This window comes from Dipodomys ordii, unplaced genomic scaffold, assembly GCF_000151885.1.
Source record: "Dipodomys ordii isolate 6190 unplaced genomic scaffold, Dord_2.0 Scaffold45, whole genome shotgun sequence".
Classification (NCBI taxonomy): domain Eukaryota; kingdom Metazoa; phylum Chordata; class Mammalia; order Rodentia; family Heteromyidae; genus Dipodomys; species Dipodomys ordii.
The window spans coordinates 8,635,193-8,649,009 of NW_012267261.1; the positions used below are offsets into that span (position 1 = coordinate 8,635,193).

General features: G+C 40.5%; 1 protein-coding gene across 1 annotated transcript in view; it reads left to right on the forward strand.

Annotated features, from left to right (window-relative positions):
* Positions 1-13,817, forward strand: part of Lmln (leishmanolysin-like (metallopeptidase M8 family)) — a 58,196-nt gene that overhangs the window by 32,619 nt on the left and 11,760 nt on the right. Inside the window, exons 9-13 of the mRNA XM_013019318.1 lie at positions 287-404; positions 4,080-4,187; positions 7,912-7,988; positions 9,397-9,420; positions 10,575-10,685. Of these exons, the coding sequence (XP_012874772.1) occupies positions 287-404; positions 4,080-4,187; positions 7,912-7,988; positions 9,397-9,420; positions 10,575-10,685 (438 nt within the window). The remainder of the gene's footprint in view (positions 1-286; positions 405-4,079; positions 4,188-7,911; positions 7,989-9,396; positions 9,421-10,574; positions 10,686-13,817) is intronic.

Genomic DNA, 13,817 nt, shown 5'->3' on the forward strand with positions numbered 1-13,817 from the left:
CTGAGGGACAGCGCCCAGACCCAGAGTTCAAACCCCACAGCCAACCAAAGAAGAAAAAAAAAAGAAAAAGAAATGTACTCATTATCTTGCCCATGTAATTGTAACCCCTCTGTACAGTATTTTCACAATAAAAAAAAAATTGGAGGTAAAAGTCTCATAGACTTTCTTGCCCAGGCTAGCTTTCAACCACATTCCTCAGATCTCAGCCTCCTGAGTAGCTAGGATTACAGGCATGAGCCACTGGCACCCAGCTAGAAATAACTGTCTTTTTATTCTGCAATTTCAGTCTTGGATTGTATCAGTGGAGTGATAAAGTAGTTCGAAAAGTGGAGAGATTATGGAATGTTCGAGATAATAAAGTAGTTCGCCACACTGTGTATCTTCTAGTAACACCCCGTGTTGTTGTAAGTATTACTAACTGCTTCATGTCTCATAAACCATCTTCCTTCGTTATTGTTCTTGCTTTATTAATCATTATTGTTTAAGAATGTACTGTTGGATCACTCTTGTAATCCTAGCTACTCAGAAGGCTGAGATCCAAAAGATTACTGTTGTTCAAAGCCTGATGGGCAGAAAAATAAGCATCAAAATGCTAGTCTGGATGTGTGACTCAACTGATAGATTACCACCTGAGCAAGCAGGTGGTCCTGGTATCAAGCCCCAGCACTGCTTACTCCTCTTTTTTAAAAAAAGGCAGCATGGATGAGAATGATTACTTAAGTCTTGTTAAGTTGGAGATGACTTTCTGAAAAAGCACCTCAATATGAAAGATTTATTAGACCAATGGTATTCATGTCAAGAAGACTTGTATAATATATCCTGAACCGAAACCACCTTTGCCTGCTGGTATAAAAAGAACCCCTCATCTGTACAGTATATAATTTTTGGTGCTGTCGCAGAAGGTACTGAAATTGAGGTGAATCTGGGCAAGTTGGGCCTTGTGACATAAGGAGGCATAGTTATTTGGGAAAATTATGGCCAGATTTCAGCAGTCCTGAAGACAATGTATACATAAATTCAGTCTTGTTGCAATTACTGAAAACCACCATTTCTACAAGGTTTCTAAATACTACCAAACAGCCTTACACACCTGAAATGCTTAAGTGAACTTTGTGGGTTTTGTTGTTGTTTGTTTTTGTTTTTGCAGGTCCTGGGCTTTGAACTCAGGGCCTGGGCACTATCTCTGAGCTTTTTTTTTTTTTTTTTTTCCTTCAACACTAGTGCTCTACCACTGGGGCCACAGGTCAACTGACTGCTTTTTAGAAGCTAATTGGAGATGAGTCACAGACTTTCCTTCCTAGGCTGGCTTCAAACCATGATCCTCAGATCTCAGCCTTCTGAATTATTAAGATTACAGTTCTCAGCTTGATAACTATTTTTTTTTTTTTTTTGGGTCTGGTCGTGGGGCCTGAACTCTGGGCCTGGGCGCTGTCCCTCAGCTCTTCAGCTCAAGGCTAGTGCTCTACCACTTGAGCCACAGCACCACTTCCGGTTTTTTTTTCTTTTTGCTTATGTGGTGCTGAGGAATCGAACCCAGGGCCTTGAGCATGCAAGGCAAGTGCTCTACCACTGAGCCACCTTCCCAGCCCTTGATAACTATTTTTTAAATTGTAAATAACATTAAAATGGAAAAGTTAAAGTTTCTATATACCAAAGGAAAGTCAGCAGTGTTTCAAGACAACCTATGGACTGAAGTAAAATTTTTGCAGCCCAATGTCTGATGAGGGAGTTAATATCCAAAATGTATAAGGATCTGAACATAATAACAAGAAAACCAAAACCTGAATTTTAAAAATTGGACAAGTATTTAGATATGGTGGCATATGCTTTTAATCCTAACAGAAGCAGGAAGAGCTCAAGTTCAAGGCCAGCCTGGAGCACATAACAAGATTGGGCTAGGAGCCTAAGAAAGGAAGACATACAAATGGCCAACATATATATATATATAAAAGTTCAATATTACTAGTCATTAAGGAACTATAAACTATAATGAGATCATTTCACACCTGTCAGAATGGCTGTTACCAAAATGTCAGAAGAGCTGAAACAAAGCTTAGTGGTAAAGCACCTGCCTAGAAGGCTCAAGACTCTGAGTACAAAACTCAGTACCAACACACACACACACACACACAAAAGAGGAAAACAGACAAAATAGAGGAGTGACAGAGGAGCTAGAGAAAAGAAAAAAAAAAGCCTTTGTACACTATTAGTGGAAATGTAAATTAGTACAGACAGTATGGAATTTCCTCAAAAAATTTTTTAGTTTTTAGAATTGTCATGTTACCCAGCAAACCTACTTCTGGGCCTTTAGACCAAATGCTTGAAATTGGTTTGTCAAAGAGATGTCTGCACTGCATGTTCCTGGCAGCACAACTCAAACATTAGGGAATCAAATGGCTGGATAAAGAAAATGTGGCATATATATTCAACAAAATACTATTCAGCCTTAAAAAGCAGGGGAATTGTGTCATTCCTGACATCATGAGTGGAATCAGAGAACATTATGCTAAGTGAAGTAAGCCATGTATGGAAAGACAAATACTTGATGTTCTTATTAACATGTGAAATGCATAGAAATAATACAGAATGATGATCAGGAAAGGAATGACGAAATAATGTAGAAGAGTACAGAGTTTGCCAGGGGGAATAACTCTGGTGTTTTCTTTTTCTTTCTTTCTTTTTTTTTTTGTAGGTCATGGGGCTTGAACTCTGGGCCTGAGCCCTGTCCCTCAGCTCTTCATTCAGCTCAAGGCTAGCACACTACCACTTGAGCTACAGCGCCACTTCCTGTTTTCTGGTGGTTTATTAGAGATAAGAGTTTCATGGATTTTCTTGCCCGGGCTGGCTTTGAATTGATCCTCAGATCTCAGCCTCCTGAATAGCTAGGATTACAGGCGTGAGCCACCAGTGCCCGCTGCTTTCTTTTTCTTTTTTGGTTGGTTGTGGGGCTTGAACTCTGGGCCTGGGCACTGTCCCTCAACTCTTCAGCTCAAGTCTTCTGTTTTTCTATTGGTTTATTCGAGATAAGAGTTTCATGGACTTTCCTGCCCAGGCTGGCTTTGAACTGTGATCCTTGGAGCTCAACCTCTTGAGTAGCTATGATTATAGGTATGAGCCACCGGCACCCAGCTTGGTATTTTCTTTTTAAGGCAATCTATTGCATAGCCTAGTGAATATAGTTACTTTTATATTTTACATTTCAAAATTGCTAAAGTACATTTTAAATTTTCTCAATAGAAAAAAAGTCTGAAGTATGGGGCTGGGAAGGTGGCTCAGTGGTAAGAGTGTTTGCCTTGCATGCATGAAGCCCTGGGTTCAATTCCTCAGCACCACATAAGCAGAAGAAGCCGGAAGTGGCACTGTGTCTCAAGTGGTAGAATGCTAACCTTGAGCTGAAGAGCTCAGGGATGGTGCCCAGGCCCAGAATTCAGGCCCCACGACCGACAAAAGAAAAGTCTGAAGTAATAGATATATTAGTTTGGTTTTATTATTCTTCATTGTATACATTGATCAAATGGTTCTCCAGAGGTGTACCGTACAGACTATTACTTATAATAAAGTAAAAAATTATAAATGTATTGCTATAAAAATTGCTAGAGGCAGTTATAATAGTCTACCTTTTTAAATATGTATGTGATTTATGCCTGGTGCCGGTGGCTCACTCCTGTAACTAGCTACACAGGAGACTGAGCTCTGATGATTGCAGGTTGAAGCCAGCCTGGACAGAAGAGCCCATGAAACTCTTATCTCCAGTTAACCATCAAAAACAGAAATGGAGCTATGGCTCAAGTGGTAGAATGTTAGCCTTGATCGAAAAAGCTCAGGGACAGCATCCATGCCCTGAGTTTAAGCCCCAGAACAAGCATACTCTCCCACTTCCAAAAAAGTGACTTAGTCAAAATCTTCAGAGGGAAATAAAAATTTCCTAGCAAAGATATATCTCACAGCATCTAAATATTTAATTATACTAATTTTTTGCCAAAGTAATTCTTTAATATCTACCTTATTATAGCCATATTAAAGTTTACCATTATCTTACAGTACTTTTGTGGGGTTGATTTTTTTTTTCTGATTCTTAGGATGAAGCACGAAAACATTTTAATTGTCCAGTTCTGGAAGGAATGGAACTTGAAAATCAAGGTGGTATGGGTACAGAACTCAACCATTGGGAGAAGCGGTTATTAGAGGTTAGCCATTTTAAATTTTTACTAGACTTCTCTCTTGCTCACTCTCTTTCAGGAAAAGTCATTTGTGCTCATAATAAAAGTTATTTAAATAGGTTGCAGAGTAAATTTTAAAAGTCCCTTTCCTACTTCAGCTCTACAAATCCATTGTCTAAATGTAGTTGCTAAGGTTTTTGTGGATTCTTCCCTAAATATATGTACATACACACACGAAAAAAGGTTATCTTAATGAGTTTATTAATTCATGGGAATTTTTTCCACTTAATGATATATTGTAGACATCTTTCCAAAGCAGTACAGCTGCTTCTGTTATAGTATAATATATGCTTTCCTAAAAGACCTCTCTTTAAAATTATTCACAAAAATGGGGCTGGGAAGGTGGCTCAGTGGTAGAGTGCTTGCCTTGCATGCATGAGGCCCTGGGTTCGATTCCTCACCACCACATAAGCAAAAAGAAAAAAGCTGGAAGTGGCAATGTGGCTCAAGTGGTAGAGTGCTAGCCTTGAGCTGAAGAGCTGAGGGACAGCGCCCAGGCCCAGAGTTCAGGCCCCATGACTGGACCCCCCTCCTCCCCAAAAAAATATTCACAAAAATAACAAAATGTAGGGAAACCCAGTAACCAGAATAGTGTATTAAAAAAAAAAGTCTTAAAAAAACTACTTAGAGGGGCTGAAAATGTGGCTTAGTGGTAGAGTGCTTGAATTCCTCAGTACCACATAAACAGAAAGTGGAACATAAACATAAACTGGAAGTGCCACTATGGCCCAAGTGGTAGAGTGCTAGCCGTGAGCAAAAGAAGCTCAGGGACAGTGCTCAGACCTTGAGTTCAAGCCCCAAGACTGGCAAAACCAAAAACAACAGCAACAAAAAAACCCTGCTTAGACTAAAAAAGACATTTCTAATAACTAATAAAGACATTTCTAATAAATAAATTTCTAATAACTACATTCCTATGTCTGTTCTAAGATTTCTTTTTTTTTTGGTTTATTGTTTATTTGTTTGTTTGTTTGTTTGTTTTGTGTCCGGTCATGGGGCCTGAACTCTGGGCCTGGGCACTATCCCTCAGCTCTTCAGCTCAAGGCTAGTGCTCTACCACCTGAACCACAGCACCACTTCCGGCTTTTTTTCTTTTTGCTTATGTGGTGCTGAGGAATCAAACCCAGGGCCTCTGGCATGCCACTGAGGCACCTTCCCAGCCCTGTTCTAAGATTTCTTTACCTGTATCAAGCAGCACTGGTAGCTGGATGGGGAATTGTAAATGTAAATAAGGGACACAGATGGGAGAAAACCTGTATATACTCTTATAGGCCAAGTCTCTATCCACATGCAGCACAGCTTCCTCTGCTCCTGTGTTCATTGACCCATTAAAACATGCAGTGAGGAAGTGGCGCTGTGGCTCAAGCGGTAGAATGCTCGCCTTTAGCTGAAGAGCCGAGGGACAGTGCCCAACCCTAGTTCAAGCCCCACCACGGACAAAAAAAAAAATCTAGGAAACTTTTTTTGGGCTGGGAAGATGGCTCAGTGGTAGAGCGCTTGCCTTGCATGCCTGAGGCCCTGGGTTCGATTCCTTAGCACCACATAAGCAAAAAGAAAAAAGCCGGAGGTGGTGATGTGGCTCAAGTGGTAGAGCCCTAGCCTTGAGCTGAAGAGCTGAGGGACAGCACCCAGCCCAGAGTTCAGGCCCCATGACCAGGCCCCCCCCCCAAAAAAAAAACATGCAGTGAGCAATTGTCATGCCTCCAGGGTGGTGTCTCAGCACCACCCTTAGGTTCTTATGAGGCCTCTTTGCAAAAAAAAGATACCCTTAGAATGATAAAGGAGATAGCAGGAAGCATGCCCAGCCTGCTAGCATAGTGAAGTCAGCCTACACACAGCAGAGTATGAGCTGTCATTTGTGTCTCTTCCTCTCTCCAACTCAGTAGAGGAGTGAAAGACCGTAGCAGTTGGAAGAAAGAACCAGTGTGGTTTAAGAATGCCAGATAGAAGCCATTATCTTTTTAGCAGATCTATCTGTACACAGGGGATTCCCTAAGTGTGGTTTAATAATAGGTGATGGAGCTCATTTACAGGAATCCCAAACCCAGAGAGGTGAACCACAGGCCTTTTTCAAATTACAAAGTTGACATTCTACCTTTATTAAATTCTGTTCCTAGGAACAGAACTAGAAATAGTTAATCTAAGATGCATTTATTTACCTGGAAAGGAAGGAAGAATAAAGCCCTAAAACCAGAATTCCTGCCGGGCATCTGTGGCTCATGCCTCTAATCCTAGCTACTCAGGAGGCTGAGATCTGAGGATTGCGGTTCAAATCCAGCCTGGGCAGGAAAGTCCATGAAACTCTAGACTCTTATCTCCAATTAACCACCAGAAAACTGAAGTGGCACTGTGGCTAAAGTGGTAGAGTGCTTGCCTTAAGTTGAAGAGCTCAAGGACAGTGCCTAGGCCCAGAGTTCAAGATCCGTGACTGACCAAAAAACAACAACAACAAAACCATTTCTGATTGAGGTCTCTTTCTTGAGGTCTGTTTGTATAGATAGTTACAGCCAATTTATGTCCTGACTAAGGGTATTAAAATTATGAAATGAGTGAAATTAATGCTTGTGTTCTGATCTAGATAACCACAGAATAACACTGATGAAAACATATTGAAAGCTCATGTACTGATTGTCCTTGAGGATTCACTTTTATATTTTCCTTAAAGAATTTTTTCCAGTGATTCCCTTAGCAAGATGTAGATGGGCCAGAATGAAAATGTATGTAGTTTTCAGTAGAAGACCTGAAAACAGAAATTTCATTAACTTCTTCTCTTCCCCCAAACCAACTTCATGTTCTCAAAAAGTACTTTTTTAAAGGATGATATTACAGTATTTGAGATGATCATTCAATATTCAACATAAAGATTCAAAGAATAATTGGAGTTGACCAAAGATATAATATGCTCCCTTAAGAGGCAGCAAAGCCCTCACTTTCAATGTAAATTTTAGGATACAAATTAAGTTATTTGGTAACTAGTGCACTTGGGCAGTATTTTAGGTTCCCTAATGGATATTGTTTGATCCCATGATTCTGTCACACATGTTTTGCATGTTAGTGTATGTTACTGTGATTACAAAGTTGGGTTAGAAAAGCTTTTCTATGCAATTGAGGTAACAACTGTTCTTGATCCCAAATTACCTTAGTATCCATCTCAACTATACATTTAACTTTGACTAGCAAATGTGATTATTTTATAGTGGTATTTCTGATTCCATGTGTATTTGTCTTCATTTTCATCATAAAGTCTTGATGCTGGTTCCAGTACACACATGATAGAGACAGTTGAGGCAGAAAACGGAGTTCACTTTATGTTTCAGGCTTTTGTAATTCACCATTTTGAAGTGATTATTTTTCCAGCCTCTCACTTAAAACACTTAAAATATACAGCAGAGGGGCTGGGAAGATGGCTCAGTGGTAGAGTGCTCATCTCGCATGCATAAGGCCCTGGCTTTGATTCCCCAGCACCACATAAGCAGAAAAAGCTGGAAGTGGCGCTGTGGCTCAAGTGGTAGGGTGCTAGCCTTGAGCTGAAAAGCTGAGGGACAGCACCTAGGCCCAGAGTTAAGGCCCCACAACTGACAAAAAAAATCTATCTATAGAAATAGATATATACATACATACACCAGAGGAATCAGAAATAATTGGGAGCTGTAGAGTCAACCTCTAATTGAAATCTTCTGGTGATTTTCAGAATGAAGCCATGACTGGTTCTCATACTCAGAACCGAGTCCTCTCTCGAATCACGCTGGCGCTAATGGAAGACACTGGGTAAAACAGCTGTGAGAATGTGATATGAAGATGAAGTGCATATTAAGATTATACCTCAAGAAAATGCAGATATTTCGTATCAAAGCAAAATGTACTTACTTTTAGGAGGTAGCTGACAGCACCTTGAAAAGTAATTAGCACATAGTACTTTGAGATTAAGGATTACTTTCTGCCAAGTGATAATTTTTTTAAAGCAGTATTGAGGTTTGAACTCAGGCAGTTCCCTGTCAGTAGCCAGTGGGAATCTTTGCCTTTGTTAGCCCTCAGTAATTCTGCAAGCACTTACTAGGTTCAATATATTCCTTCCCTCTGTTGAATAGCATATACCAGGCTGATGAACACATCCATGTGCGGAATCTAGGCACCAGCCACGCTTCCAAGGAATGCTTGGTACCTTTTTTGGCCTTTGTTTTGTTCATATATATTTACTTATTTATTTAGACAATACTCTAGTTTGAACTCAGGATCTTGCACTTGTGTGGGTTGCTAGCTCAGCTGGCACTCTACTACCTGAGCCATGCCTCTAGCCTACTTTTTGATGGTTAATTGGAGATGGAGTCTTTTCAGTTTTTCAGCCTGACCCTGCAGATCTCACCCTCCTGAGTAAAGATTACAGGTGTGAGCCACAAGCTCTAGCTTTGTATGTTTTTGTTTTGTTCTTTGTTTTTTGTTTTTGTACCAATATTGAGGCTTGAACTCAGGATAGCCTGGGTGCTATCCCTGAGCCCTTTTTGCTCAACGCCAGTGCTCAAGACTACTTGAGCCATAGCTTTACTTCCAACTTTTTATGGTTAATTTGAGATAAGAGTCTGATAGACTATTCTTGTCTGGGCTCTCTTCAAACCATGGTCCTCAGATCTCAGCCTTCTTAGTAGCTAGAATTAGTAGCCACTGGTGCCCTTCTGGGTTTTATTATTGTTGTTGTTGGTTTGTTTTTGAGATGAGGTCTCCCTGTTTTATCCAGGCTGAGCTCAAAACTCATGTGTTCACCTAGTCCTCCTTCCTTAGCCTTCTGAGTATCTGAGACTGTAAACATACTACTCTGGAAAACAATCTAGTGTTTAAGAATGTATTACTGAGTGTGCTGACTCTCTAAGGGGTTTGATGACTTCACATTTTAGCTGTAGGCAGAACTTCCTCTAACAGCCACATTGCTGATGTTATCACTAGTGTGCTAGGGCAGGAGCACTCTGGACAGCCTAACCTTGCCACCATCACCAGGTTAACTAAATAATGAGATGCTCACTTCAGCTGCAGAGTTTATAAGTATTTTGGTATTGGAGCACTAGAATTCATTTCTTCACTTTCTTTCTGAGAGAGTGAGTTCTGTTAGAAGTTAGGATGTTTCTACTTTTGTTTGATTTTGTGGATTATTATTCCTTTGAGACTATGTTTTTGTTTATTAAAGAGACAAGATACACAATACAGACAGGTAAGAAAACTTTTGTTTGCTGGTACTGGGGTTTAAACTCAGAGCCTCATCCTCACTTCATTTTCTTGCTTGGCTGGAACTCTTCCACTTGAGCTATGCCTTCAGCCCATAATTTCAGAGCTTTTGCAAACTAATGTTTTTTCTTAAGAATAAAGAAGCTGGGCACTGGTGGCTCACACCTGTAATCCTACCTACTCATGAGGCTGAGATCTGAGGATTGCGGTTCAAAGCCAACCCAGGAAGGAAAGTCCATGAGACTCTTACCTCTAGTTAATCACTAGAAAACTGGAAGTGGTGCTGTGGCTCCAGTGGTAGAACACTAGCCTTGAACTGAAGAGCTGAGGGACAACCTCCAGGCCCAGAGTCTCACAGCCAACCAAAAAAAGGAAGGAAGGAAGCGAGGGAGAGAAGAAGGGAGGGGCTGGGAATGTGGCTTAGTGGTAGAGTACTTGCCTACCATGCATAAAGCCTGGGTTCAATTCCTCAGTACCACATAAACAGAAAAAGCCGAAAGTGACACTGTGGTTCAAGTGGTAGAGCAAAAGAAGCCTTGAGGAAAAGAAGCTCAAGGACAGTACCCAGGCCCTGAGTTCAAGCCCTAGGACTGGCAAAAAAAAAGAATAAAGAAGGAAAAACTAACAGGAGGCTCGTTACTGTTGATTAATTTTGTCAGGAGACTAAGCGAGTATTTTGTTTTTGTACTGAAATTAGAATATATCAAAAATATTAGACATTGTGTTTGTCTTACTGTAATGATGTAATCATCTGTCACAAAAGAGCTTCTGTGGATGACATGTCACAAATCCAAGGCCAAAAGAACAAGAAACCAGAGCTGTGTGAATTAGGCTGTTTTACTGCTCCTTCCTTGATGTTTTCTCTCCTCTTTCCCCTCATTCTTTCCTCATCTTAGTCCTCAGTTCTCATGTCTCCTATCATAACCTCTTGCTATTCTGTGACTTCTGTCAGTTTTCCAAATACAAAAGTACTTTCACACAGGACTGGTCCCAGGCAGCAGTCCTCTGCAGCCCCAGCTCTGGAAATGCTTCTGGTGGCCATGGCCTCTAAAGGCCTCCTTCAAACCTTCATGTGCTCCTTGTTGAGTAACTGTTCCTACATTGCTTTTTACTTGATGGTCTATTTGAATTATTCCACAGCTGGTACAAAGCGAATTACAGCATGGCTGAGAAGTTAGACTGGGGCCGAGGAATGGGTTGTGACTTTGTCAAGAAGAGCTGTAAGTTCTGGATTGATCAGCAGAGACAAAAGTAAGAATGCTTTTCCTCACAGTGTCTTTGATTACACAGTTTATTTCTGATTTTATTTATTATCCTAAAACTAAAATGCCAACTAGTTTCAAAATATGGTCTGAGCAATTAAATTTCAAAATGTATAAAAAATTTCTACTGGTACTTTGTAATGGTATCATAGTAATTCCCCTCAAGTTTACATATACTGAAAGACCCACAGTGTGGTGCCAGAACCACAAACATTTTGTTTATGCAAAATTTTGCATACTCTTACCATTCTTAATGTTTTCTTCAGGGAACACACATATAACTATACATACAAATGTGGATTTCCTATCAAAAAATCACACTGGAAGTAGGGGCCAGTGCCTCACACCTATAATCCTAGGTACTTGGGAGACTTAAGATCTGAGGATGGAGATCCACAGCCAGCCCAAGCAGACAAATGAAAGATTCTTATCTCCACTTAACTAGCAAAATCCCAGAAGTAGAGGCATGAGTCAACTGGAAGAACACCAGCCTTGAGCAAAAGAGACAAGTTAGAGTATGAAGCTCTGAGTTCAAACCCCAGTAATGGCTGAATAAAAGTAGCTCAGGGGTAAAGTGCTTGCCTAGTATGTGTAAGGTCCTTTTTTCACCCCAGAACTGAAAACAAACATTTTTGTATAGGGGTTCTCAAAACTGGATGCATACCATAATCATGTAAAAAAAAATTACATTGGGCTCTAGGCATAGTTCAAGTAGTTATCCCTGAGTTCAAACCTCAGTCCCCCCAAAACAAAGAAAATACAGAGGGTTCATGTTTGGAATGTATAAATGCACATACATTACCCACACTTTTTGTTTGTTTGTTTTTTGCAACTCCTGGGGCTTGAACTCAGGGCCTAGACACTATCCCCGGGCTTCTTTTGCTCAAAGCTAGAACTCTGCCACTTGAGCCACAGTGCCATGTCTGGTTGTTTCTGTGTATGTGGTACTGAGAAATTGAACCCAGGGCATCATGCATGCTAGACAAGCTCTTTACCACTAAGCCACCTTCCAAGCCCTTTTTTTTTTCTTAGTCAGTCATGGGGCTTGAACTCAGGGCCTGGGTACTATCCGAGAGTTTTTTTCTTTTTTTTTTTTTTCTTTTGGCCGGTCATGGGGCCTGAACTCTGGGCCTGGGCGCTGTCCCTCAGCTCTTCAGCTCAAGGCAAGCGCTCTTCCACTGAGCCACCTTCCCAGCCCCTGTCCGAGAGTTTTTGCTCAAGACCTAGTACTCTACCACTTTGAGTCACAGCTCCACTTCTGGTTTCTGGGTAGTTAATTGGAGATAAGTATCTCATGGACTTTCCTGCCCACGCTGCCTTTGAACTGTGGTCCTCAGATCCTCAGATCCTCAAATGCTAGAATTATAGGCATGAACCCCCAGTACCTGGTTTCCACATAGTTTAAAGGAGTCTGTGATATCTGTTTTTCACAATCTCAAAAATATGCAAAAACATAAAAACATATAAAAATTGCATTTACTCTTTATTTCATTTTCCTGATAACACCTTGCTAAATTATCATACAATATCAAATCAGGATATAAACAGTGGCACAGTCAATTTAGAATGTGTATATCGCATATGCACACACCAGTCTTGGGTGGGGCTTGAACTTGGCCTTATGTATTTGCTTGCCTTTTTGGCTCAAGGCTGGCACTCTACCACTTGAGCTATACTTTCCACTTTTTGCTAGTTAGTTGAGGATAAGACTCTTGGATTTGTCTGTTCCAGTTGGCTTTGAACTTTGAACCTTAGATTAATTCCTGAGTAGTTAGGATTACAGGTGTGAGCCACTAGCACCTGGCTCAAAACATTTCTATAATAAAGATTTCTCACATTGCCCTTTCAATAGACATACCTATTTCCTTTCTAATTGACCCTTGACCCTTTTAATCTATAATCTTGTTCTCCACTTAAGACAGAATTCTCCTGTGAATATTTTCAGATGAACAAATTGTTAAAATTCTTTTTTAAACTAGCACACATTAGTTACAAAAGGATGGTTTCTTTGTGACATTTCTACACATGCATGCAATATATCCCAACATACTTCTATAAATCTCTCATCTCCTTCCCCCTGCTTAAAACAATTTCAGCAGGTTCCTTCATTCTTTTTTTTTTTTTCCAGTCCTGGGGCTTGAATTCAGGGCTTGGGCATTTGTCTCTGAGCTGCTTTTGCTCAAAAATAGCACTCTACCACTTGAGCCACAGCATCACAGCTGGCTCTTTTTGTTTATGTGGTGCTGAGGAATGGAACCTAGGGCTTCAAGCATGCAAAGCAAGCACTCTACCACTAAGCCATATTCCTAGCCCTCATTCTATTTTCATACATACCTTCTTTCTTCGCCTTCCCACTCCTGCTGGTATTCCCTCTGCTCATTCAAACATGCTTTATGCTCCTGTTGTTCCTTCTTTTTTCCTTCTAAGTGTGTATTACTTGCACTAAAAGGTTTCAATATAGCATTTCAGACCTGTATATCTTACATTTTCCTCAGAATAACCCTCTCTATTGCTTTCCCTTCCCCTTCTCTCCCCATCCCTTGTAGATCAACAGCTCTCATTGAGGTTCCTTATGCCATCTTAAAATTGTTTAAAATACTTTAGTGTACAGAAAAAAAAATTCACTCTTCATAGCTGCCAGGAATAGGAGACATTACACCATCTCTTTCTGATATTCTATCTGTAAATAAAGATAATTTGATTTTTAGGCCACACTATGGAAATTCATTCACTGGCATTAAAAAAACAAAACAAAGCCAGGCACTGGTAACTCTTATTGTAATCCAAGCTACTCAGGAGACTGAGATCTGAGGATCACTGTTCAAAGCCAGCCCAGGCAAGAAAGTCCATGAGACTCTTATTTTCAATTAACCACCCCAAAACCAGAAGTGGACTTATGGCTGAAAGTGGTAGAGTGCTAACCTTAAGCAAGGTAGTACCCAGCCCTGAATTCAAGCCTCATTACTGGGAGAAAAAACATATAACAAGCTGGGCAGCAGTGGCTCATGCCTATATACCTAGCTACTCAGGAGGCTAAGATCTAAGAGTTATACTTTGAAGCCAGCCTGAGCAGGAAAGTTCATGAAACTTGTGTGTGTGTGTGTGTGTGTGTGTGTGTGTG